Raw genomic sequence first — 27,253 nt, 5'->3', positions numbered from 1 at the left:
GTCTGCTTTCCTGCTGCTTTCCCTAGGTCCCAAAGTTTCCTTACTTCAGATTAAAATAAATGTTTTCCTTAAAAAAAACATTGTGAATACTACAAATAAACATGTGTTGTTTACATTCCCTTACTTCGAACAGGTCACATTACTTCTGATGCAATTCGCTGATCATAATAAGTTCAGGATATCACATCAATATTACTGCATTTTATCTTGACCACACATCACGGGAAAATTTAGAAACTATAGACTATGAAATGCTTTCAAGTGATACAGAGTAGCCAGCTAATGTAATATACCACACAGGGCATATGCTTTTTTTAAAGCTTTAATATTGCAATAAATCTGAACTACAATATCTGCCTTCACTAAGAAAACATTTTCATCTCAATCCATCAGCAAAGTAATTTAGACAATAAATGGTAGCGACCCATAAGCTTAAGCGAATAACATGGGGATATTTGTGCCAATTCTTTACTTCATGAACCTTGAAATCAAGGACCTTATCCACATTTGTACAAACAAACACGCACACACATGTGCACACTGCTGGTGTTTCTAGGACTAGCAGTACAAAATTTGCAGGAAAAAATATTGGTATCATTCTCAAATACAAAACCCTATCAAATCGTAGGGTGGAAAAAAAGTAGGGTGGAAAAAAAAAAATCATTAGCTCTTCCAACTTTACTGCAACTTCATTAAAGGGGGAGCTTTCTTCTTTCTCCCTCCCCCAAGCATGCCCATATGACATCTAGCGCCAGGTAGCACATGTCAGCAGCAATGCTAAATTCCTGCACAGAAGCAATTCCAACAGCAGCTGTTGGGGTAACTGAAGGGAAAGAGGTTTGTAAAACGCTATCAGGTTCAGATACAGATGGCACAGGTAAACACCTTACCTATCCAGCACTGTCCTCCTTCCAGAGCAGCTGGTCTCAACTGAAAGGCCATTTCTTTATGGTTTCCATACTTACCTCAATATTTGCATTACACACAGTAATACCTTACTTCCTGATAGGGGACACACAGCTGACAACGCTCTGTATTTTTTTAAAAAAGAGGCACCAGTTCTAAAGTAGAAAAGTAGCATTTCACCTCTTTTGAACACACATCCTCAATAAAGCTATTAAACAGTAACACCAAGACTGATTTTCTCATTCTTTCTACAGCACCTTAACCTGAAATATACCCTTCAATGCTGAAGGATTTCAAAGGCTTTTACTACCACTACATTTTCTGCCAAATACAGTTTGCTCCACGGCTGACAATAAGGCCTCCTGAGCAGCACACACAATCACCAGTTAAAAGAAAAGAAGCCAGGCTTAAAGGTGGATTTGGACATTCACTGTGCAACTCAGGCCAGATTGCTCACAAATCACCAGGAACAAAAACTCAGTCAAAAACTTCGTAGGGTAAGTGTAACATCCAAAAAAATTAATTCAAAACCTGAAGAGTCCTTCTCCCTTACTCTGTGTTTCAAGCAGAAAAAACGTACCTTCAAGTATCGCTTCAGCTGACAAGAGAACAAGGACACCCCTGTGAACGACCAACAGGTGTCTGAAACTGTTCAGGAGGAAATGGACTTGTCCAACATCCTGAAAACATCAGACACAATGTTTTCCCCTTTCACAGCCATTAAGATAAACAGTATTGCACAAAAATCCATTAGAGCCGCTTCAGAAATTCTATTTACCTTACACTCATTTAATTTTAAAAGCTTACTCTTTTATCATATTTTAATATCTATATATGTAAAGAAGCATTTGCAGAGAACCAAGTAAAATGAGTCCAAGCTAATTTACTGTAGGCAGGTTCAGTCAGCCAAGATATCATAAGATACAGTCACTAAATAACAAGTCACACAAGCAATCTGGCCATAATGCTTTGCCTAAAATGCTTTAGCCATTTATAGAACACAGTATTGAAACATCGACAGTTAAGTATAAAAAGTTTATCATGGTCTTTAAACAATAAGGTAGTGAGGCAAGTCCAATGAACATCTACTAAGATCAAATGGAGTATGAAAATAGGAAGTTTCATCTTAAAGATATTCAAAAATATATAAGCATCTATGTTCCTCTTTGGAAAAGAACTTCCTCATGTCACTAAAAGAAAAAAAAAAATTAATAGAGGGTACTGTGTTCTTTCTTCCTTTTAGCAGCCCAAGATGGAATTAAAACTTCCTCTAAAATAATTAGGTGACAAAGGGACAAAGAAACTTTTTACTGTTCTATTATCAAAGCAAATCTTTCAGCTAGCTCCATTTATTTTCAAAAGGCATTTTCTATACTATCTTCAAGTTTTAGCCCCATCTGTAGTAATAATAATAATAATAAAAAAATTAAAAAAGAAAATAAATAAAAAGTAAAAGCAACCACACCACACAGGTAAATTACAGTTTCTTCCAGTGTTACTAACTAGCTTTTATGTCAAACTAAAATACCAGATTTTTACAAATCAACAGCTTCGGTACATTTTATTGCTTATTCTAGTCACAAAAGTCTACGAAAAGCCACAAGAACATGTACTTCACCTGAAGCATGTAGTGTACTTACAACAAGCCTGAGTACCAAACCACATCAGATTATTTTCAGAAAATACCTGATTCTCTCCCCAAACCTATGCTTTCAATTACCTACTCCGGGTTCATGACATCTTGCTATTTTGGAGATGTCACTGTTTTCCGTGGGACACTTGGTTGTCTTTGGAGAGTTGCACCACTCCAAATGGCTGTTGTAAAGTTCTTACTCCCAGCTTCATAATAATCAGTACTTTTTCTGCAGCTCCAGATCTTTCCTCATTATTCGGGCCAGCCATATATTTTTCATGTTAATGTTTAGTCCCATTGCCTATTGCCGGGACTTTTCAAATCAAGCTAGCCCATCCTTCTGTCTTTGCTGCTCAAAGCTCATTCATCTGCCCTGTTTTTTCATCTCCTTGTTAGGATTATCTTGAGACATTAATGTCACAGAAAAAGCTAGGACAGTCTCAGAGATAAAATCTAGGAAGTCCAGTCTTACACTATAACCATGAGACCAGCCCACCCCTCGACACCTCTCAGGGTCAATGGCACTTTAATCTACCACAGTTATTTTGCTTCTTAAACAATCTACTCAAATTAAATTACTATAATACAGAATAGCAGATTTAATGAGCGCCTGCAAACTCCTACTGAAAAACACATACACAACTAATATGCAGGCTTTCCAGCATTAAATATCTATTTGGTAAACAGAAGCAGACCATTTTTCCCTTATTCAGTAAGTAAAAATTATAGCATAGAGGCTAATAATAGCAACCTAGCAATTTTTATTTTCATGGCATATGTTTTAGGTTATCAGCTGCACTTCGCATCTGTATTTTCAATCGCCAAAGAGCACAAGTGACATCTTCATTTGCCAGTATGAAAATCAGGTTGCACACTGAAACACTTTGGTCTTTCTTGGGACAAAATAATTTACTCACAAAGCCTTCTTTTTCTTAGGTTTTGCATTGTGTACAATTAGTAGCAGGTTAGATAAAACCAAATATACCATATATATTTATGTGTGGGTTTCTGTGAAGGCTAGTTTGTATAAATAAGACTTGATTATAGCACACAGCTTATGAAAGCATCAGAATAAGATGATGCATTACTCATGGCCAGTTTCCTACTTACACTTTCTGTGAAGCTAAGCTCCCTTTGGCTTTATGATCTCAAGAAGCAAATCTCCAGTTTTTAGTACACACAGTCTGGTGAAAACTCATCGTTGGTACAAGAAAGAAAAAAGGTTCCAAAGACAACCCACTTCTGAAATCTTGCCCTCTGATAACAGTACAGGGATGCGACAGAACGTATCCCCGCTGCTGGAACGAGAACTTGGGAGAGTGTAAATAAAACATCTCATTCACATATCATATTTACACGTGATCAACAAGCCAATTCTACAACACGACACTTCACAGGTTAGATCAAAAAAATACCTAAAAGATTTCTCTTCATGAGTAAATCTCCAACTTAATCTGTTTTAGTTGAAGACAGTCTTGACTAGGCTGTGGCTGTAGACAATTTTTGTGTCTCTCACAAGTACTAAGCATACTATGAAGGAGCTTTTTTTTAAAAAGTTACCAATTTGATTTTAAAACTCATGACTATCAAGAATGGAATATAATTACTACTCCATTTAAAAGGTAACAACTCTTTATATTTAAGATCACAAAGTTGGCAAACCCAATATTTAAATACAGAAGGTGATCATTTGCATTTCAAAATTCATCTATCTTGCTTTTCCCTCAATTAGACCAAAACATGTTGATTCACAGGTTTGTGTGTGTGTTTGTTTCTTTTTTAAACTTATTTATAGAGCAGAATAATGGCCCCCCTGCTAGGCTGGCATTTGCTCAAGTTTCTGTCCGTGTAAATTGAATCTGTTACTGGAATTTTCCCCCCTTCAGAATACCAAGGCACATTAACCAAGAGATAAAGAGATACATTGCTGATACTATCAGACACCGGGCAGGTGGATAATGCGAGGGATTTTTTTGTTAGTTTTTGTGGGGGTTTTTGGACAAATATGTGATAAGAGTTCTCAGGGGGCATGGAGAGCAAAGGGCTGTTTAAACAGAAGTGAATCATTCTCATCTGATCTGCTAATAACTTTGTATTCAGACATCAGCTGCTTAGCACACTTTAAAACATTCAGAAAACAAAATTACCATAAAGAGGAAAGTTAAAAAAACACCCCACCACATAAACCTCACATTAGCCACCTTAACCCTATTAAAGCAGCAGAATATCTCGGTTACAAGGGCTTAATTTCGTCTTTAAAAGCAAATAGGTTATTCTTGGACAACCCCCTCCACCCCAGTTTTACTTGAAGTGGTGTTGAGTTTATAGGGGATGATTTATAATCCATCATTTCCCTTGTGGGTTAGAGAAACAACATTTGACTTATCATAGGTGAACAGCAAAGATTTAGTTTGGCCATTAATCAAAGTATAGCACAGGCGCTGCTCTTAAGCATCTGCGGATAGCTTTGTTGTTGCAGTAGCTGGTTCAGCACGAACTTTTTTTACTGCGTAGAACTATGCAGGAGTAAAGAGAGTTATCCAGCTTTATCAACAGATGCAACAGCACTGTAACACACCAACGACTCTGAGCTTGCGAGTACAATCCTTGATGCGAATCATTCCAAATAAATTACATCTTCCGCCGCCGGTTCTTACGTGAAGTTAGGCAAACCAGAGCCAGCAAGCGCAACGGCAAAATCCATTAATGGTACGATGCCACCTGCCGTCAGCAGCGCACAAGTGCCACTTCTTGCAACAGACTGAGCCCTGCTTTTAATTTATGCACGATACAAATGACAACCGCTGTTTCACACAAAATTAATTATACTGCTAGCAGGGAATGGTATGCAGCTTTTTAAACGATCTCTTCCCTCATCTTTCTGACACTTCTCCATTTACAATGTTTGCATTTGTTCTATTATTTTATATACACATTGCATAACCTCTTTCCTACATAAGCAGTCACACTGCCTCTCCGCTTTTTGTAGGATAACAAGAGCTGGGCAAGTCCTTGCTATTCACCATGGCACAGATCTGATCGCTGTTGCTGTACCAATACTACCTTGCTTTGCTTTAATACACGGTTACAACCCGCGGTACGGAAGCCTCAAACACAAAATCCTAGATCCTGCCAGCAAACTCCACGCAGTTGGATCTCTATCCTCCCCTGGGTTTGAAAAGCTTCAACATCATTATTCCTAGCCCCTCCTGGAATTAGACGCTGATATATAAATTGTAGAATTTAGACTCCATGTTTTCCTTCAACCAATAAAGCAAACTGAAATTTAAAGATGTCATCAGGCACTTCACTGCTAAGCACTTTATAACTTGTGCTGTAAAAAAAGTAATATCTGAAACCTTATCAAAGATAAAATAATTTCAAATACATTTTTACATCTGTCACATAACTCCGCAGTACAATTTCCTACCTATTTTAAATTGAAGATATCCTGCAATCTGTTTAAGTTTCACATTCATCCTCTCCTTTTCCTGCCTACAAAATTTGCTCCTCAAAAATCAATGCAGAAAAAGAACTGCATCCCAAGACTCACTATCTGTTCTCCGTCTCCAACACCAGACCCTAAAAGACAGCGTTTTGATAGAAACATCTTCTCTTTCTTGCAGACTTTTAACAAGTGCATTTAAATAACAAAACATTGAAATCGCGTAACATACAAGTTATTATCTCCAAATCCTATTCTATCCCAAACTCTGATGAAAACACACACCAAGATAAATTTATGGAGACAAAATTTTACAAGCCAAGTTTCACTGTATCCTTCAGTTAGGAGAGAAAAGGAGAGGGAAGGCTGAGTACCCAGAGGTAGGGCAACACAGCACACAAAACTGGAAACACCAGGAAAATTCAAAACAAGATAAAGACTCACTTCGCATCACTTTATTTAGTCACTGTGTTGTAGTATGATAAGAAAGCATAAGACCTGATTAAATTTTGTGAAGATCACTTGTTCATCTCTACAAAACTGCAGCCCTTCATCAGGAAAAAAAACAAGCTGTGAAAAACAGTTACAATCAGTTTTAAAAAGCAACTTAAAAATTTAAAAAACCTAAACTTGCCAATTTCTCTTAGTGCACTGAACTGAAGCACAAATATAACTTCAAAATCCTTATTCCAAGAAGCAGCTTGCAGACCAACACTACCATGATAAAGGGGAGACACGGGTTCTAGGAACATGGTACAGTCCTGAAAATGAAAAATGATCATCCAAATAAGGTTGGGTTTTTTCCTATAATATCAGAGTCTAAAGAAAGCCCACTAACATGATTATTTTTTTATTTAATACTGATCAGAAGTTTTGGAGCAAGGTTTACCAGCAGCAGTAGCCCTAAGAAAGCTGCTTTGGACTCATCTATACAGCATTATTTAAGGTACAGCTATTAAATCATTGCTCAGAATAGAATGGCACTTGGCTCCAAAACATATTTTGCACTACTAAGTTATACCAAGTATTACTCTCCTACACAAAAATTAGTGTGAAATAGGTACACTAAGATATGAGTACACTTTGCACAGATAACATTAAGATCAAAAAATATGAAAGGTAAGAATCATACAGCAGTATCAATTCAGCCATCTTGCATATATCTAATATTTGCATTTGCAAGTTTTCATCTTGTAGCTCACCAGTTAGGGACACTCAAAGCAAACTGCAGCTTGGGATAGGGCAGAGAGGGCAGAGAGGAGAGGGCAACTTAACCAAGAAAAGCCCGGATGGATACCACACCTGTGCTGTGAGGTGGAAATAATGACGGCACAGAAAACTTTCTTCTTGCATTTGGGGACTTCTAAATATTATTTCAACTGCTCCCTAAACACTTAATTACTACAGGAGTTGGCTGGTTGGGGATTAGGGGGCAAAAAAGCCTCTCTTTGGATCCTCATTAAAATACTGAAAAATTAAGCTTTGACTTTCACAGCTCATTAATGGTGACAGGATGGGAAAAGGCTGCACTTCCATCTTTGCTACTACTCAACTAGGGAGAGCTTTGTACAAAGCTGGGTTAGGGAGGCAGAAAAACGCCTCTTTCTAACATGACGTCATGCATGTTGGTAACCAGGACACGTTTCTATTTCACAACGACAAGAATTGCAGGATTCTCAAATGCAGGGATTCCCCAATTTTCTTGTTCTTGAATTAAAGTGGGGCAAGGGTAGAAAAAAGGTGTCCAGTTTGCTTTGATAGGTAAAAAGAATTTCTTTCCTGTTTCTCTGTAAGACCTGCCATTTCCCTTTTGACTTGCACCTGGATAGCAAAGATTTTTTTATTTACTATTAATCTTAAGAGGCGGGCATCAAATCTTTTTTAGATCCTAGCACCTTTATTCACAGAGAACAAGTTCCTTACTTTATTTCAGTCAGGGGTCTAAGTCACAGTTTGGCATCAGGTGTTTATTCTAAGTTCAGAACTTCATTCTTCCATTGCTGATAGCTTTTCTTCTTTAGCTACGTTTTTCTGAGCATATTTGCAGACTCTGAGCTTGATGACTACCTGCATGCCAAGTTGCAATGCCTAGCCAGACCATGCACTCAGCGGAAAGAGTACGTTGGCATTTCAACTTAAGAATAAAATAGAAAAAATGAAAATCTGAATAGCCTCCCAGTAGTCATTTCAACTCTAAAAGTAGGTTTTTTTAAGCTAGCTACGAAATTTTTAAAATATGAAGTTATAAGTAAAACACCTGATTTTTGGCTGTCACTACCATCTGACTACTATATTAGCAGAAAATAAATTGGAAAAAGGAAAAGAGGGAGGGCTCAGTTTCAAGTGCCATCCTTGCTATAAAAACCCATGAGTTATTGATTTTATCACCCTCATGATTGATGAAAGCAGTTCTAAGAAAAGAGCTCTCTAAACTATTTCAAAGCCCACTGTAGCTCATCAAAAATGTCAGAGGCATCTCTGAGACTATTAGGGCTCTATTTTTCAAACTGCTATATTCTTTTTCACCATGTTCTTTGCATGTATAAATTTTTGTATTTTTAAGGCTCTTAGTGTCATCTTTTCAGTCTGCCCGTTCCCTTATTTGCTCTCTTCAGCTGTCAGAATGTACTCACACATAGCAAATAACTGCAAGAAAACAAAACATCCCTTAAATTTGCTTAAGCAAGACATTCAATACACTTTATGGAAATGATCTAACAAACACCACCACAGTTCAACAATAAAGCAGTTATGAACTCTCTAGCTTTTTAAGACATTCAGGAAAAAGAAAAGGAAATTCAGATACCGCATGATCTTGAGCTCTATGCTATAGAGGCTCCGAGAGAAAGCGAAAGCTGCTAATCTACTTTCCAAGTGAAACATTGTAGGTGATTGCTCTAACCTGGGGCACAGTACATTCTCTCTATGGCATCGTTGTCACAGGAATCTTCAACCTCCCTCCACCTGCTAAAATACGTTAGCTGAATGTGTCCTAAAAACAAAACGACAGGAGAAATCAAAACATTTTTCCCTTCCATTTTCTGCAGAAGTGAACTGTAATTACTCCTTTTGTAGCTAAAAACAGTATCATTAAGAATAATGGCATCATTAAGTACTAGAAGCTATTACTAGGGGTGAATTTGCTGCACTGATAATGAAGCTCTAGACAGGAAATGAAGATACTAATTACAAGATAAAACGCCTACTCAGTTAATTGGAAGCAACAGCGAATAAAAAGAAATGCATTTGCAAAAGTTCCTGACCTCTATCATTCAATAAGATGTTGTTTGGGTTCAAATCGCGGCACACAATTCCTTCTCTATGTAAAGCATCAAGGGCTACAACCATTTCAGCTGCCCATCTTTGAATGCAGTCCTCTGGGATATAAAACCTGGAGGTTATCGCTAATCTTTCGTCGAGGTCCTGAAAAATTTGATGTATTTCCTTCTCCCCTGCTACTGCTATTTTGTCTTCCTTCTTTGGTGCTGTCTTTTTACTTTCAGCTGCTGGTAACAAAGCCAGGTCTGTTTCCTCTTTCCCAAAGTCTTCAGTTTGATCAGAAAACAGCAACACTGCTTCACTTATCGCGTCTGCCTCCAAGCTAACATCTTGAGCACCTGAGAGCGGGTTGGAAACAAATAAACTTTCTTCTTTGCTTGCCACGTTTAAGGAGCAGGCTCCAAGCCCTTGAAACAGAGCCCCGTCTTCTGAACTACCTACCTCTGGGTCAGACGTAAAGAGGGTCCCAAGAGCTCCCTGAGTGACACCGCTTTGTCCATTTGCCTCCTTGTGGGAAGGATTGCTCACTGCTGGTGCCACATGATTTGGCTCTTGATCAAATGCTTTGCATGGCTCTGCAGAACTATTTAATTGTAAGACATCAGGTGCTTCTAATAACTTTACTTCCAACATGTCCCTATCAGTTTTTGTAAACTTTATCGGCCTTGACACCGCTGCCTCTTCTGTTTCATCAGACATACCAGGTAAGTTTATTAGGAGATCAGGCCTGCCTTCATCAACGCTATTTACATCATCAAAAGCAGCATCCTTAAAGGAGATAACTGGCACAGAGTCATTTGAACCCCTGCTTACAGTGTCATGAGCTATCACACCCATTTTGTTCTCTAGGGCATCCAAGTTTCTGTCATGATCTGGGACAGAAAACAATGGCTTCAAAGATTCTGATTTCAGGTTATATAATTTTTCTCCAAAATCAAGCCCCAGGAGCTCACTAGTGCTATCTTTGCTGTCTATCCTGAAGAGTTCCATGGGGCTGTTCTTTGATTTAGTTAATGAGTCCAATATCCTAGTAGGGCTAGCTATTTCTGACTCGGCATCGTCAATGAAAAGCTTTCGTTCCTGAGATGCAATCTGAGAGGTGAAGCTATCACTGCCAACGACACTGCATTTCTGTAAGCAACTTCTCTCTTTGGTATTTAGACCATCGCTCCCCAGTTTAACCACCGGTTCCTCATTTAGAGAGCCAGAATCAATTTTTTCTTGCCCATATTCATTGCATAATGTTAAATAACTAGTAGTGCACTCTTCTTCTGAGCTAGATCCTGAGTCCATCCACTTCGAACTCTCTTGGCCATCTTCCTGGTTGCTGCTGTCATCCTGAGAGCTTGGTGTCAGGCTGCTCTTCAGCGGGACCACCTTCAGCGTGCCCTCCCCATAGCTTTCTTGGGAATCAGAGCTGCTACTGATTTCTTTAGGACTAGGTGTCGGCTGCTCCAGGTAAATTTTAGTTGAACTAGATGCTCTGGGTTCAGGAATGTCAAAGCTCTCTTCAGGACTTCTGTTTAAGAACTTACTGACATAAGACCAGAGTTTTCCTCCTGCAAGAAAAGAGGGGGGGGAATCTCTTAATTTCACTCAAAACAGAATCGGTTTCATTATGAAACAGGAAAATACCCTCACTGTCACAATACACTACCTCCTTATGCCCACAGAACAAGTTGGATCGGCTACCTGAGGAGGAAACAATTAAAGGGACCACAACGTGCTTTTCAAGAAGATTTATATTAATACATAAATATTTAAAGAGCTGCATCTGAGATTAAGCTTTTTTTTTTTTTTTTAAACTTCAGTGAAGTCTCATTTCAGAGTCTGTCTCAAGTTGCATGGTGGTGACTACTCTCCATCTGCTGTGCCAAAAGAAAGCAAAAACTACAGAGGATCAAATGGTTTAGTGCCCATCACCAGTTCTGCCTGTACTGAATACTTTTGTATCACAGCGCCAAGCTCATGAGCAACATTAGGGGAGATGGGCTAAAAAATAATTAACAAGTTCAGTAAGGGAACGGGAATTACTTCATATTAGCAAGATATTTTAAGGATGCTTCTCTCCTTGGGGAAGTGTTTTTTGTTAGTAAAATATGGATGTATTTCTCCCTTTAACTTCAGAATTCAAGATAGTTTTTTATGGCTTGCTGCATTACACAAGGATTTATCAGTACTCTAATTTACACTGGCAAACCAGTTTTTTTACATCAAAGACTCCAAGAAAGTTACACCTCCAAAAGTAACAGTTAAATTTAAAAAATACAAAATAGGACTCTATGTTTCCAAATACTGCATGTAGAAAAAAAAAGCTTACAGATTACAAAATGCAATTTGTGCAAAACAAATCAAGAAGGTGCTGCATCTCTTGCATGTGCCAAAAAATTTGGCTGAAAGCTAGAAAGCCACCTTTGATAACTTATGGAAAAAGGCAGAGTCAAGACATTTCAATGTAAAAGATTGTACAGCAATTCTGAAAAATGAAAGAGTTCTACCAAAATCTTTGTAGAAGAAAAAAATAAGTATCCAACCCACTGGGCATCTGTAAAGTTTTGAGGGGGGGGGGGGGCATGGTATCTGTCTTTTTTACTTACTTGGGTAAAAACAGAGTTTTGTATTTTTCCAAAATACAGTCTTTAATAGTTACTTTTAAACACTCTCCGTATCAGGCAAAATTCCTTTAGAAGTACAATGAAAGAAGAAAGTATTTTTTCATTGCCTAGGAACAGGTTTTTTATATTCCCAGGTATTTCAAAAATAACTTATCAGAGGCAGAAAAACCTTGATACTTTAAAAATTAACTTGAATAATATAATGTGGAGTTTTCTTGCCCACCGTCCCCCTGGCTAAGACAAGACTTGTTTTTGAAGGGGGGGGGGGGGGGAAATCTTGCTGGTTGTGGTGAAACTATATTAAAAATATTAAGAGGTAATTCTAACAGCTTGAATTCAATGGTAAAAATGACAATTTAGGTCTATTAATGCACACAGTTTCTGCCATAAGCTACAAATGGACTTAGTAGGTCAGAACGACCCTTGCCACCTTCTAGAAGATGATGAGAAAGGATGCCAGGTAAATGAACAGGAGCAAACAGAAGCAACACTCATAGAGAAGGGAACAAGAACAGCTATACTGACTGCTGTATTGCATAAGCACTTTAAATACTTACCTAAAGATGCGTTCAAAATACATGCATGCCATACCTCAGTAGCAAGGCTTGGCTCATCAGTCACTCCTAGCAGAGCAGCAGCCCTCAGCCCTACAAGGCAGGCTGCCTCCCTGGGCAGCGACTGACTCCGAGCTTGCCTGGACGTGAGCGCTGCATCGGTGAGAGCAAGGGCCCTGCTCCTGCCAGAAGTGCCTGACAAGCAGGACCTTGCCCCCGCAACAGGCAGTGGTTCCATGCAGACTCTTAAGATGAAGCCACTTGCCGTAAATACAACGCATTGCGCAGCTGTTCAGCAGTGCAAAGGCAGAGCCAGGGCACTGCCATGCCTTTGGAGCCCTGCAGCTTGCATAGGACTTCAGAATTACCGGTTTTAAACTGATTTGATAGAAATAAAAGTTGTTCATGCCACAATCACCAATAAATCTTTTTCTAATATTACATTTGTACATTTATTCATGTTTTTGCTATGGAATGGCAGGGAGAGAAAACAACAGAAAAGAGAATGACAGTAAAAACATACATATTTTTATATACGTGTGAAAGACTCTCTCCTCTTTTCCACACTTTCATCCATGACAAAAGAAGCAACAGAAAAGTTTAACTTTACCCCAAGATTCTGATGGAAGAATACTTTTATAACAATTCATTTTCTTAAAAATTTCAATTAAACTACTTAAAGTAAACAGTGCTTGCAAAATAACTTTGCCCAGTGTATTAACTAGGCATGGAATTATTTAAGGTCGTTTCACACCAAACAATAAAATCTCATTTGACAACCACACTCCTGCTGCATTTAATAAAACACAACGTCTCCCCATCCCACCTGCATTACATTAATTAGTACAAGCAAATGCTAAATATTTCAATCTTCATTCTACTAGTGTTTATTATTTGTGCTTCACAAATTTCTTATGAAAACACAACTCTCATGTTTCAAAGGGTGTTCGGAGAACATGACCCACAAAGACCCACATCACATTTTTGCAGCTTTGGACGGTGCCTGGCACAACAGCACCTCAGGACTCCAGGTATGGGTTTAAGGCAAATACTAGCATGATCAGTCCTTCCTCAGATACAAGTAGTAAGAAGAGGTCTTTTTAATGGAGGCCTGGGTTGAGCTTTGACCCAGGGATGCAGAAAGCTCAAAACCTTATTTCTGTGATCTATTGTCACTTTTTTTCCCCCCCGTGTCATTACTGGTCACCAGGTGTGCTTTTACGTGTGAGCGCTGAACAGCTCGCACTGACCTAAATGTTTTGTACCCCTATATTAAGGTAAGAATGAGCTGGGCTGCCCAGCAGCACGAAAAGTGCAAGAGTTACCCTCACACAATTTAGCTTTTCATCTATAGACACGTCAAGCTGCCCTCAGGACAACTCCTGTCTTCTGCTCCCTCCACCTCACTTTATGCAAGATTTCATGTAGCCTCCACTAGATTTTGGCCTCTACCCAAAGTCTGAGTGTAGCTTAAGAATACAGGAGACCCAAGAAGGCTTAAGGAAGGAAAACAAATGTGTTGAGATCAATCCTTCAAAACCCCACAGAAAAATCAGTAGAAGAGTCAAGAGGTTCAGGCTACATTCTTAAAAATGTTCAATTTCAAATGCTTTCAGCAAACTTATAATTTGCAAAAGACAAAAAAAAAAAAAAACAAACCAACCTCTTTACCCTTATTCAGGAATTCACCACTGTCCACCTGTGAAAATGGACAGAACTGCAACAATGACTCCTTTTCTATTTGTAAATGTATTATCTTACCTTTTTAAAAAAGAAGTTGCTTATTAATAATCACTTGGACTTAGAAATCAGTGGAAATGACCACTTACTGCAACTCCAATTTAGAGTTAAATGCAAGTAAATTTAAAAAAAAACAAAACAATTTCTTATGTCCAAATATGTTTACATACAACTATTTCAAGACTGGCCTCCTGGTCAAGTGGAATTACGTAAATAAATGCTATTCAATAATTGTGTTCTATAGTGCAAAACAACAATTTTATTCCTTTCTGAAAATGTGCAATCCAGGGTCAAACAAGAGTGATATTTGTATCTGGGTATATAATTATGCCTTTATGAATGACATACTAATAATCTTTCCCCCCCTCTCCATGTGTTGTGTAAGATCAAGAAAACCCATTAGCAAGCCATGCTAATACAGTATCAGGAATCTATAAAAACTAAAATTACAGAAATCAATCTAAACAAGTAAGCTTCAGTCATTGTCAAATAGTCTAACATACTAAATAACTATAAAAGCTACCATTTTAAGCTAAACTTTATTACCATTTAATACAATTTCAGAAGTACAGTATTACCACAACTAATTATTAAGATTATTTTCTTCTACCATGAACTGACTCTACAACCAGCCTAGTTCACTCCTTCTGGCTTTATTAGCACGTGAAAATCACCAAGCTCTATATTCTTCTGCAGTTATTCAATGTAAAATTACTTATTAGAATTGCCTTACACATTTCCAGCACTCTGGAGGTTATACCTCTGCTTCGAGAGGCAGAATCTAAAAAGTTAGTGTCCAAAATAATCAACAGGAAGCTTTCAGCATAAAGTGACCAAGTGATGAAGCTGTCTAGGAATCTCATTAGGTCCAAAATATTTTTACATTCTTTCAAACATTTCTGCAGGGTTTTTTTGTTATTAATAGCACTTGACACAGGAACATCAAAGAGAAGAAGGTACAGAGACTATATAGTACATACCATAGGATAAAATGAAACCTAACAGATCAGCAAATTTAGTCTCCTAAACATGTTTTGTTCCAGCTGACAAAAAGAAAAATTCATGACCTGTTGGATTTTTCCTCACCCGGTGCTCAGACACTTAGCATTTCAGCTTCACATCCTAAAAAACTGACTAAGGAGACATGTTCCAAAATAAATCAATAGCTTTTGCTAGCTTAGCAGGGCAATATACTCCCAATTCCTTCAGAACTGGAATGCAGCTAAGAATGCAGTAATCACTGTATTTAGGAAATCCCAAACAAAGTGGAAGTGAACAATCCAGACTTCCAAATAATTGTGATTGGATAGGGAAGAAAAACAGAGTACTGAAAGTCATCTGCTTCATTTATTCCCTAAAACCCTGCCCAACTGTCTACATCACTGCATAAGAATTTGTTTATGGCCAGGAATACCAATCATAAGTCATGCATCTCAAATTAATATTCTTCCTTGCTGGAAAAAGTGCAAACTTAACGGTTTTCTTAGAATCACTGTCCCCCTTTTCAACAGACATGCCTACTGGTAAACTTCATCATGTTAATACAATGACTACATAAAATTATGCTTGTACAGTATCTAGGCCAAAAGGGAATCAGACATGTAGGCACTACCATGATACAATAAGAATGTTTCACAGAATCCCAATGGCAGCCACAGTAGGGTTGCAGCGTACACATGAATGGGAAGCTAATCTCCAACCTAATCTCTAACATGACAGTAGTTACAAACACCGGAGTCTTATGTATATGGCTGCTTCCACTGCTGCTGGTGAACCTCTGCTACAAAGTTTGCTAGTTTATGCAAAGCTCCCACTTCCCAATGCACTTTGAGCAAAAGCTATTATTTCAAAGCCATCTCCTGAAAAAGTCACTTGCCAAGAACCATATCACTCTTCCTACATTTTCCAATTGCCATCAAATATTTACAGCTAGTACTATCTCCTTTCCTAAAGACAAATCCCCAACTTTGCAAGCCGGAACACTACCGTGATGTTGTCTATCAATTCCTGTGTGCAGCAAGCCTCTTCAGCATGAAGTTTCTTGAGTGCTCTCCAGACTGATAGGAACTCCAGCTTGTTTATGCTTAAAGAGATTTGACAGCTTCTAACAGCCACTTAAACTTTGATGTCCCATGGAAGCCCCCCAGCCTATTTTTGAAGCATCTGTTTCTAAAATTTCTGGAGTTAGTGGTGCCAAGAAGAAGCGAGGCCTTATTAACATCAGATTGGCTCTCTACCACACTAGAATTTGCCAAGTGCTTTCCAACAAAGCTACAAGATAACTTTATGGACTTTCATGCTTCTGATTGACCCTTGAAGCCTCCAACTGCAGCCATGAGAAAAGCCTGTAAGAGAACCCAAGACCTCACTCACTCAATTCTGAGCGTGAAATGGCATCATGATTTACGAAAAGAAAAAAAAAGTCTTCATCCTGAACAAGAGTCTGTGGTCAAGCTTGCAGAATTACATACAAAACCCAGTTGTGCTGCACTTAATACAGTTAAAATTTACCACAAACAGAAAATAGCAAGCTGCTTTGCCAATGCATGTCTGTATATAACATTAAAACCCCCTCTGAATTTGCTAGAATTCAAGCCATTGCCCACTTAAAATTAGTATTTTAATCTTGAACTTCCCGACGGTATAGCTAACATACCTAATATAATAAATCACCACCACTTACAAATTTGACTGGTAGAATCTTCTTTACTACTGGAATAGAACTACTTGTAGCATGAATGTTAAGAGCATTCATAAAGTCATGGAATAAAATTTCAGAGACTATCACTTAAAAAGTACCATCCTAGAAGTTTTTATCCTTTCCCAAAATTAACAACAAGCACCTTCCCTATTTACATTTGGACTGAGATGGACAAAATTTTAAAATTAGCTTTATCTATAGGCATTCCTGATATTATTATCCTTGTAATTTAAAGGATGAGTGCTACTAACGTAAGACTGATGCAATCAAGACCATCATTAGTGGCATGAGCAAGACTAGTCCCTGCATATAGTACAGCATAACTTTAGCCCTATTTTTTATTATTTTTTTATTCATGTATAGCTAGAAAATGAAGCCTTTCTCCACAATCACCTTCCAGCTTCAGTCTGCTGGGACAGGGTGAGGTGCACAGGCAACACAGTTCTAAAAGCAACACAATTATTGCCCTAGTTAGGGATTGGGGATCAGGCCTTACACCTGCCAATACAGTTTTTATATGCATTCTCAGGCAATGTACTCATCACTTTGTACCCCAGCTATCCCTCTTCAGAACAGAACATATCACTCTTTTTCCTCTCCCTTTGCCTGTTCTGAGCCCAGACAGTAAGTTCATGAAAGCACAGAGCTATCCTTAAAAGAAATTAACATTGTTAATTCTCTGATAATCAGGAAAAAGTCCTTATAGCACATCATCATTTCTGAATGGTTTGCAGACAAGGATAGAGGTGAATCCATTTCCAAACCTCTTGCTTTATCACAAAAAGAAGGAAAAACCTATGCAGTTTATAACTTAAATCCACAAGTGCCCAAGTCAAGTGAATCCATGTATCACGTATTACCAACAACAGCCCTCACCCACATCGAAATCCCTTCTGGTCCCCGCAGTTCCCCCCTTCCTCCCAAGCACAGTCTGACAGTCCTCCATCCTCTCTGCAATGTTCCCCAGTTCTTCCCATGCTCCTCACCCCTTGTTCCCCTTCAGAGCTCTCATATCTCGTCAGCACCTCCTCTCCCAACTCCACCTCAAAATAACTCGTCTCCCTCTGATGCCTCCTACTTGAATAGCTTTGACCCACAGCTGGGAGAAAGGCAACATGAGCTGCGGCTGCCCCTGAGGATGCGTGACAGACACCACCTTCACCGCTGGCAGATCAAACAAATGGTGAGGGGTGCTGCACAACGCTGTGTGTTGCACGAACCTGGTTTAAAAGGCACTTAGTAAATTAAAGGTCCTTGCCCCATAAAACTCAAAACATGTTACAGCCAATGTTGGTAAGAGCAACACATTCAGGCCAAGCACATTTCATTGGATTTGTGACCATGTCAAAGATGACCAGGAGAGTCTCATTCCTTTTTAGAACACCACCCCATCCATCCCAAATGTTAAGCTGAGATTTCTGTTCTTAATTAAAGAGCTCTGATGATGCAATGTCTCCATTTTTCTCCCTGTTGTCACAATAAAATTATCACTTCCAGGAGATCATCTTTGTCAACTGGTCACATTAAGCCTTCCTTAAAATTTTTGTTCTCTCCATCTGACCACTGCTCCCCTCTCAAATTCCACTACTTCTTCACACAGTTTTCCATCTGTCTTGAGAAGGAACATTCTTCCTGAAGAGAAAAGCAAAACTGTAGGTCTTCAGAAATCGCAGAAATACTAGAGACAGGGTTTTTTAAATTCTTATTTTATCCTATCTCTAATCCTTTGATTATGCTAGTTTTAAGCACAGTTGGTATCTGACAAGGATTGAGGTTTTGTTTTGTGGGTTTTTTTAAATACTATTCCTCCAAACAAAACGTACCAGCTTGCGCGGAAATTACCGTTCAGGTGAGAGTCTCCAAGTTATTCAGCTGAATTACATCCACTTCAAGAAAAGGGAGCATTGTACAGAGCAGCACTGTAAACCGTTGAGATGACCACCAGACAATACTGTAATGTGAGGCCTTTCTTCGCACATCACTGCTCATGGCAAAATTAAGTCACACATAACAGAAACAGTCATTCATGTTGTAAAGTTAAACTTAACTGGCCTCGTGACATACTGTTCATGAAAAAGCCAAAATCTAAGTTATTAGGAAAAAAAGAAATAACGTTCAATGTAATATAGTTATTTTCTCTATCAGTTAGCTTAGTTCCTTCACATCATCCATTCTGACTGAATTATTAACATCTCCTAAAGAAAGAACTATTAGCAATCCCAAAATTCATATTCTGCACTCATTCTAAACAAATATGGGTAATTACATTTAGGGAATATTTAAATCCAGGTGTTAGACCAAAAAAAAAAATCAAAATGTAATTATTTTGTGCCACCTGTTCCCTGTACATTTAACAGGAATTTCATAAATAGTTTGAAGGCACAACTCTGTGGTTCTGCTTTGAACTCCTGTGTGATGCCACTAGCTATTTTCTTAAAAATCCAGATCAGAATAACTATGCAATATTAACCAACAGGCAAATGTTCATGTTTTTTAGCAGAGAGTTACTAAATTTGTGTGTGAATACTTGTCATTTTAACTATAAGATGCTAAAACATTTACTTGCCAAAGTTTACAAAAGTAGCCAACAACTACACCTCTCAGAGATGACTGTAAACACTGCAGATAGTTGTTGCAGTCAAAGCACTCACTCTCCTGTAGAAAATAAACAGTTGGAAGCTTTCAATATTGATAAAATTCAAGTAACCCATCAAGATTTGAGGCTATTTGAAACAAGAATCAGATCCACCGCAGAATGGAGGAGGGGAGGAAGGGGAAGGGATAGAGAATGGGAGTGAGGTGTCTTACACCTCATCGGTGTAAGGGGAGTGCCTTATATCTCTTAGGCACACTAAAAATATTTCAGTTAGATGTATGATATTAATTTGACAATGAAATGTACCATTGATTAAAACATAAACCTTTGACTCTTTTCAGCAATATACTTAAACGAGAGACAAACCTTCTGCATGCTGTAACACAAGAAAGACAGACTCCTCGGAGATGATGTACTTGTGCAGACACACCATGTTGGGCACACAGCGGGGGATGATGGTCGTTCTGCTCCTGCTGTACTCACTACTTTTCCTTAGACCCTGACAGAGAACAAAAAGGTCAGTTGTACCCTCAGTTGCCTTTGGAGCCTGCTGTGCTCTGTGTTTATCAACCAAACTAATCTATCCGAGTTACTCTGGGCTTCAGAGAAACCACTCATCTGCTGCTCTATGCCCCTCGGTCCCCCGAGGCTGTGCTGATGGCATCTGGCGTATTTCCAGAGAACAGAAGATGGCACAAAGCTGCCATTAAAATCAATTACATGGGTCAATGTTTTTATTAGAATCTCTCTCAAACTAAGTCATCAGGATGACACTCAGTTATTTCCCTGTGACCTTTTTTTAAAATTTTATTTTTATGTGTGACCAAAAGACACTATTTAAAAAATTCAACTCCAGTTCTAAAGAGAAAAGAATGCCTTAGCCTTACAGGTAATCCTCACATTTCCACTGTACTTTGTTAAAGACAACAACCACCACAACAAAAACGAAAGGATTGTTCTCCTTGAGAGGTAATGATTTTTGGGAAGTAGCACAGAGACGAAGTTGCCAGAAGTGAAAAAATTTATGTGGGAGGGAAAAAGGGAGGGGAGAGAGAAAGAGAGGAAAAAAAAATTATGTCAATAGTGTGACCTATTACAATATTGATAAACATAAGCAGTTAAATGGGAAATTCAATGTTAGCCTATCTGCCAGTAGATAAAGTGAGGTTCTAATGTACAATATTCACAAATAATCCTTTCTGAGGAACAAACAGGTTTTCTGTACCCTGCACACACTTAAAACAAACAATTTTTCAAAGGCCAGATGCACAAAGTTAAGGCAGGGTTGTAAGCCAGACCTGAAGCGAAGTTACAAAATGTCAACAACTAATTAGAGCTCCATGTTTGAGAGACAGTTTTGCAGCCTTTCTTCCCGTCAGCAGTGGAATTCATGTCAAGGGGAGCCCGAAATCATGGCCACAATAACGATACTCGTACTAAACTAATTCTCAGTATCACAGATGCTCTGAGCATATTGGGATCTTGATCTGAGCACTTTCTGAAACACAAGAGAGTAACGTGAAAAACTTTATTCTGACCAATTAACTAGTCATTAATTCAGTCGTTTAGTAACATTACACTCAGTTTTCACAGCCTATTGATTTAAAACAGAGGAAAGCAATTTTGGATAAGACCAGTTGTCTATGTCATCCAGAATCCACTTCGGCCAATATCATATTCTTCGGCTAAGGGAAGGCCAAACACTAAGTACTGTGGATGTACTAGGGCTAAGGAGAATTTTCACCTTCATCAGCAACCTGTCCACGTCCTGAGCCACCAGGGCTTTACAGAAGTTTTAAGCAGCACGTTGAAACTGCAGTTCTTTACTGAAGCCTGCTAAGGTGTTGGCCTCAATAACCGGTGGCAACTCAAATGAGTAAACCAGCACATCTGAGCACTAAAGAGTTACAGAGAAAGGAAGGGAAAGCAACTGAATACCAACAAAAAACAATTCCAGTGCACTTAATAGGGATATATGTATTAAAACAACAATATATCGCAGAGATAACTCTATACATTAGCTGTAAATTGATCTTTGTGAGGTGGTGTAATTTAGGAGGACAAACTGTTTAGAGAAGTAATAACAGACTTTACTCACCTTCAATATAAAAGTCTGCTGTGTTCTAGTGTCCATTACAAGCAAAACCTAAGCAAAAAGTATTCAGAGAAACATTTAAGATTCACACGAGTAAGTTAACAAAACACAGTCCTTAAATCTAATGTTGAGTATTCTTATAAAGGAAGTAATGATTAAAAAAATGAAAGCCCTGCAGCATACATTTGATAACCAGTCTTTTTTTAGGAAAGAAATACAATTGAGGATTTCTAGAGAATTACCAGAATGTCACCTGATTCCCAACCAGCTAATTTCAAGAATGAATCCTACCTTCCTAGTGCAACACTTTTCCCCATCAGGCTTCCTATACATCAAATCTGTTGCCTACCAGTGGGTTACCAGAGGGTATTGTGTGTTTTTCTTTCTTTTTTGCAGGGTGGCTACATAACTGTTTTCAAGGAAGCTAAACAAAAGTTGGCCACACACATGCCCAGGCCACAATAAAATGTTTTATCAACTGTATAGTCACTGCTGTCTCATTACTCCGCTGCCATTTTTGTTTTGCAGCATTCATAAGCCACAACAGAAATAGCTGCAAGGAAATCCCATTGTGCTACCTAGTGCTAACTAGTATTAAGGTAACAACAAAATAAAGAGGATTTATTTAGGGAGAAAAGAGTGGATGGGTTCACTGCAAGAGAGGAGAACACCTACAGTGCAGAGAGCATCTCTGTTAGGAGTGCATCACCTCTACTGAAAGCACTTTAAACACAGCGGAGCAATGAGAGAAGTACTAAATAACATTTTCCCTCTTAGCAAGCTCCATTTATTTATGTGTTGAAAACAAAACAAACAAAAATATATATTTGGAAAACTGCATCTTTAGGGAGCTGGAACCCTCTGCCTCTCCATCTTCAAATGACCCTGCTCAGGAATTAATTGTTTTCAAACTTCAAGAACACAGTGTACTTGAAAAGCACCAGCTGCAAGATAGCCACACAAGCAGCAAAAGCACAAGCCCAACCCTCCTCTAGAAACAAGAACAAGAGTGTGCACTCACTTTTTATTTATAATAGACATTGTAAACTTCCAGTATAAATATTCACATACAGTTATATCAAAATATTTAGGTTGCAAAATCAAACATCTAAAGGGCTGCAAATGCCAGCACTGGGGTTACCAAACTTCCAGTTCAATAGACAAGATGCAGTGAAGACCAAGTCAGCTCACATTAAAAAAAGACTTTGTGCGGAGGAATGATGTGTCAGGAGTAACATGGCGTTGGATTCATCATGTGAAAGGAGAAGGACAACGCAGCACACAGTCTACCTTATCTCCCTGCTGTGTGGGGCAGCCACGTAGTCATGCCCACCGTCTCTGAAGGGGTGAAGTCTACCAGGTTGACATGTTGACTTTCCCCATGCCAAGGGAACTGCGGAAACAGCCGTCCCATGCAGCGGGATGTGCATTCAAAACACTGCCCTTCATCTCACCTCATCACACCCCTGAGCGTCTCAAGCAAGAGGAGGAGAATTGGAGCCTTTTCTAAGAATTCTCCTCTCGCCGAATTTCACCAAAAGAAATAAAGTGAGAGACACCTCTCCACCTCAAAGACCTCCTCTTCTACTAGGGTTGCACCCAATTTTAAAAGCTGTTCTACGTCTTCTGGTGAAAAAAGTATCAACAGAAGTTGGTGCTACTGAGAGTTTTTGACAAAGGAATGACACCCAGTTTCCATGTCAAGGGCACGGTAAGAAAAGGCAAATGCCCCCACGCCACTGAGTTTGCCGAACAATTTTTTGGGCCTCTTCACCTGAGGCTTCCAGTGGAAACCAGCTGAATAACTAACTGTAAAACTGGTTTTGTTCTCCTTGCTTAACCAAAAGGCGTAAAATTAAAATAAAATAAAAAAAACCAACAACCAAGAAAATGATAAAGAAAACCAAAAGAACAAGATAAAAATAAAAGTCACTTTACAAGAGGTGCCAAAAGAAGGTAAAAATGGTTCGGAAACAGCTATGTGTTTACAATCACTTTCCTCCTTCTTGTCCCAAGTTTGTTCGTAACTAGACACTGTTCACACTGAGGCAATAAATACGAGAACATATGTGATTTTTTTTTTTTTTAAATGTGCCCTTTGACTGTCAATATCTCCCAAACAGGTGTTGGCTAAATGATTATAAATTGGCCTCTGGATACACCTCTTCAACTGAGCCGTACAGGACTGGCGATAATATAATTAGACCTAAAAACATCAGGCTGGTGAATGCTTTCCATCTGTTTGGCAATAATGTTTAGTTAACAATAGTCTTTAAAAGAAGCACCTTCAACTTCAGTTCTTAAAGTTATTTATAGGGCCATTCTTAACACACCAGCACTCTTGCTAACAAGAGCTTTAGCCACTTGGAAATTATTAGCCATACGGCTGTATATGAAAAGGAATGGCAGCATTTAACATCTGTATCTCTCCAGATTTACAAGCATCAACCTCATTTAAAGTCATTTCTTAATGAACAGTTCCGTGGTCTGTATTAATATTATAGTTGCATGCACAAAGATCATAAGGAGCCAAACATTTTTTTAATACCAACAGTAGGCCAATCAGTAATGAAGCTGTCAGCATAAAGGACAGAATAATAGCTTCTTTAACCCTCAAACAGGATTTATTCATTTGTAGAGTAGAAGACACCAATTTAAAAACTGCTCATGGGTTTGCTCACCTTTATAAAGACAAAAATCTAATTTGGTACTAATTTGATACAATTGTCTTTCCAATAAAAGGCTCCTAAAGCCATCTTTTATTCCATGATAAAACAACTGCTATAACTAAAACTGTCATGAAATAATTACCTTTGATAGCATACCTTATTGCACAAATACAATTAATGCATTCCTCCCTTTCATTTTTCACACTTGCTTATCAGCACTGTATTAGCATATGGTGTAACAGAAGAGCTTACTGAGCCCTCGCCCTATAAGACGACATATAGAATGACTACCACTAACAGGAATAAAGCAGACAACGGGTCCCTTTAGGGCTAACTTCATCTGTTATGTTAAAACATCAAAATGAAAGTAGCAGCTACAGTTGTATAACAACAGTAATAAATTATAATATTTGTGTGCCTTTGAGGTCAACTACCTAGACGGACTAACTAGTTTTACTAACCAGCTTCTTCTTCTTTCCCATCATCCTACCTTCCCCCAGTGATGATCATTTACAGCTCCACTTCATTTCGTGGAAAATTATTTCTTTGCTGATTCAATACTGACCTTCCTGCAAGATTACTTCACAAGAGACTCCAAGAAGCCCAAGAACAACCACAAAATTAACTTTAGAAATCCACCTAGTGATGCTCCATTTGGCCCTGGCAGACTACTTTACATGGGCCCACCAAACCAAAAATCTGCTTCAAGGGGAGGTAGCCTGCATGCTTATTACAAAAAGTTGGTTTAACCAGATTCACCCAAATAATTAAAGGACTACATGAATGAATAGATCACTATCAGAAAACTGAGGTTTCAGGAAGGGATAAGACCAGGAAAGAGACTATCACAAGTGTATTTGCTTGACTTTTTAATCACACAACCAGAGCAGAGAAAGGTGAGCAGCTCTCGGATGCATTACCAAGCTGCCAGAGAAGTGAGTAACAGTAAGCCTGCCGCTGACACAAATGCCAACTTACTCTCCTCACCTCATGCCTTAGAGCAAATTTCTGGATAGTAGTGCTATTCCAACAAGTTCAGCTTGCATTCCTTCACACTTCCTCCCTGTTGCAAAAAGGAGTGCTTGCAAGTTCTTCAGTAATTCTTTTTCTGAGATTTCTTTTTAAAATGCAAAGTGACGATGGCACAATGGGACAAAACAGGATTCCACATAGCATTCCCTACTGCATAACTCTGTCCATCTCCAGAGCAGATCACACAGAGATGCTCACATTAGAAGGGCTGCTCCTTGCTTGCAAAAGCTGATGGAACCCGTTTCACTGATGATGACTCCTGTGTAACTTGTAATATTTAACACTTCCTAACAATGAGCTGTCGTCTGTAACATTCAGCATCCTATCTCAGAGGGGAGGGAGAAAAATGCACAGCAGGGCATTCCTGGGCACTGAGCAACTAGCCTGTGACACAAAAGGAGACAAGGCAAAATCCTATTTGTAGTACTAATGTATGAACAGAGTCAAGGTCTACATATCATGCTGGCTTTTGCAGCACTGTTGCTTACTCGTTCTTTCCCTATTTTTCTACATTGATGACAACCTCAATGTGGCCAAAAACAGACAGGCAAATAGCAATTGCCACAAATAAATATATAATGTAAATAAGTGTATTCAGCAGCACAGACAACCCCATTTTGTACAAGCACTTGGGCTCCCAGGCACATCACAAAACACAAGCGCACACAGCAGTGTTGTATGGCAGCATCTCAGTAAAGTGGCAGATAGCAATAACCCTCCGTGATGCCAAATAGGATTTTCTACTTGTGATTTTAATTTTTTTTCCTAAGTCAAGGGTTAATTCTGATGCTGACAGCAGCTACTTAAAAAAATTAGCTTCTTAGATTTGATTTACAGTGTATCCAACAGCTTAGTGGAAAATAAATTAAATTCAATTCAATATAGTAGGTACAATTAATTGAAGAAAAATAAGATAAAACTTGCCTGGTAAATAATCATAGTCTAGCTTTAAGAAAACAGTTAATTTTAGGATCCTTTAAATGCACGGAAATTAGCAAATGTTTCAGTATGCTAATTTTTTTTTTAATTAAAAGATATTTCTGCAGTAAAAGCTCTTTCATATGCACTACTGATTCTTCATCAAACGTTAAGTTTCCAACTTAACACCAGTATAGCCGGTGGCAGCCTGAAGGTTTACCATCTGCTGCCACCCAAAGTCACGGTGGCCACCTTCAGAACATATGCATCAAAGCCCTGAGATAAGAGACTGAAGGAATACTGCAGAAGTCAGCATAAGGGGAATCACAAACCCAGAGGCAGGCAACAGGCAAGTCACCAGGAAAAAAGAACATGGTGAACCATTTGTCACCCTACCAAGCACCCAACCAAGGTCACGGGGGACAACACTGGAAGAACTACGGACTGCTCTAAATGCACTGCTCTCGTGCAGGTGGCCTTAATATAAATGCAGTCCTCTGTCACAATGCAGACGTTTGCTTCCCCAGTCCCCCCTTTCTTTTCTGGGGTTTGTTTTTTTTAACTCCCTCCCCACCCCGCCACAGTATTTAATATTGATTTCTTTCCAGACTCCACACTTTCAGGATGGGGCACAGAACCTGTGCTTTTTACTTACTTGAGCAGGTTTTAACACTGATCAAAATAAACACCTCCAAACATGTTTGCTTACAAAAATGTGGCTTTATTCACTAACATGGGTCGAAAAATAGTTTGTGCCTGATCAAAATAAATGGAATAGGATGTCCTACTGCAGTACCAGACACCTTAAGGGTTTTGAAGACACATCAGAGCTAGGGGATTACTTTAAAACCAGCTCCATTTTGTTATTAAATTGCCGTTCTACACTGAAAACACATCATGTAATCACGTCACCAGTAGGCCATCTATTAATTCTGGTCCTTATCACCTACACAAATGCACCCTTTACCATAGGTTAGATTCTCTAGTTAAAGTCCTGCAAACTCGAAGATGTATCAGATGATCACCTAGGATTTTTCTCCTTGCATTTACCTCACTAGTTGGAAAAATCC

The 27,253-nt window shown here is 38.7% G+C and overlaps 1 protein-coding gene across 1 annotated transcript in view; it reads right to left on the bottom strand.

Moving 5' to 3' along the window:
* RPS6KC1 (ribosomal protein S6 kinase C1) overlaps positions 1-27,253 on the bottom strand; it is a gene marked incomplete at its 3' end in the record, with an annotated part of 87,900 nt that overhangs the window by 6,886 nt on the left and 53,761 nt on the right. The window contains 4 exon segments of the mRNA XM_081997737.1: positions 8,887-8,976; positions 9,248-10,822; positions 19,836-19,968; positions 21,568-21,615. Coding sequence (XP_081853863.1) covers positions 8,887-8,976; positions 9,248-10,822; positions 19,836-19,968; positions 21,568-21,615 — 1,846 coding nt within the window.

Source organism: Phaethon aethereus, assembly GCF_964289735.1.
Source record: "Phaethon aethereus genome assembly, chromosome: 3".
Lineage (NCBI taxonomy): Eukaryota > Metazoa > Chordata > Aves > Phaethontiformes > Phaethontidae > Phaethon > Phaethon aethereus.
The sequence above is the reverse complement of the archived record's forward strand: the minus strand, read 5'-3'. Positions and strand labels throughout refer to the sequence as shown.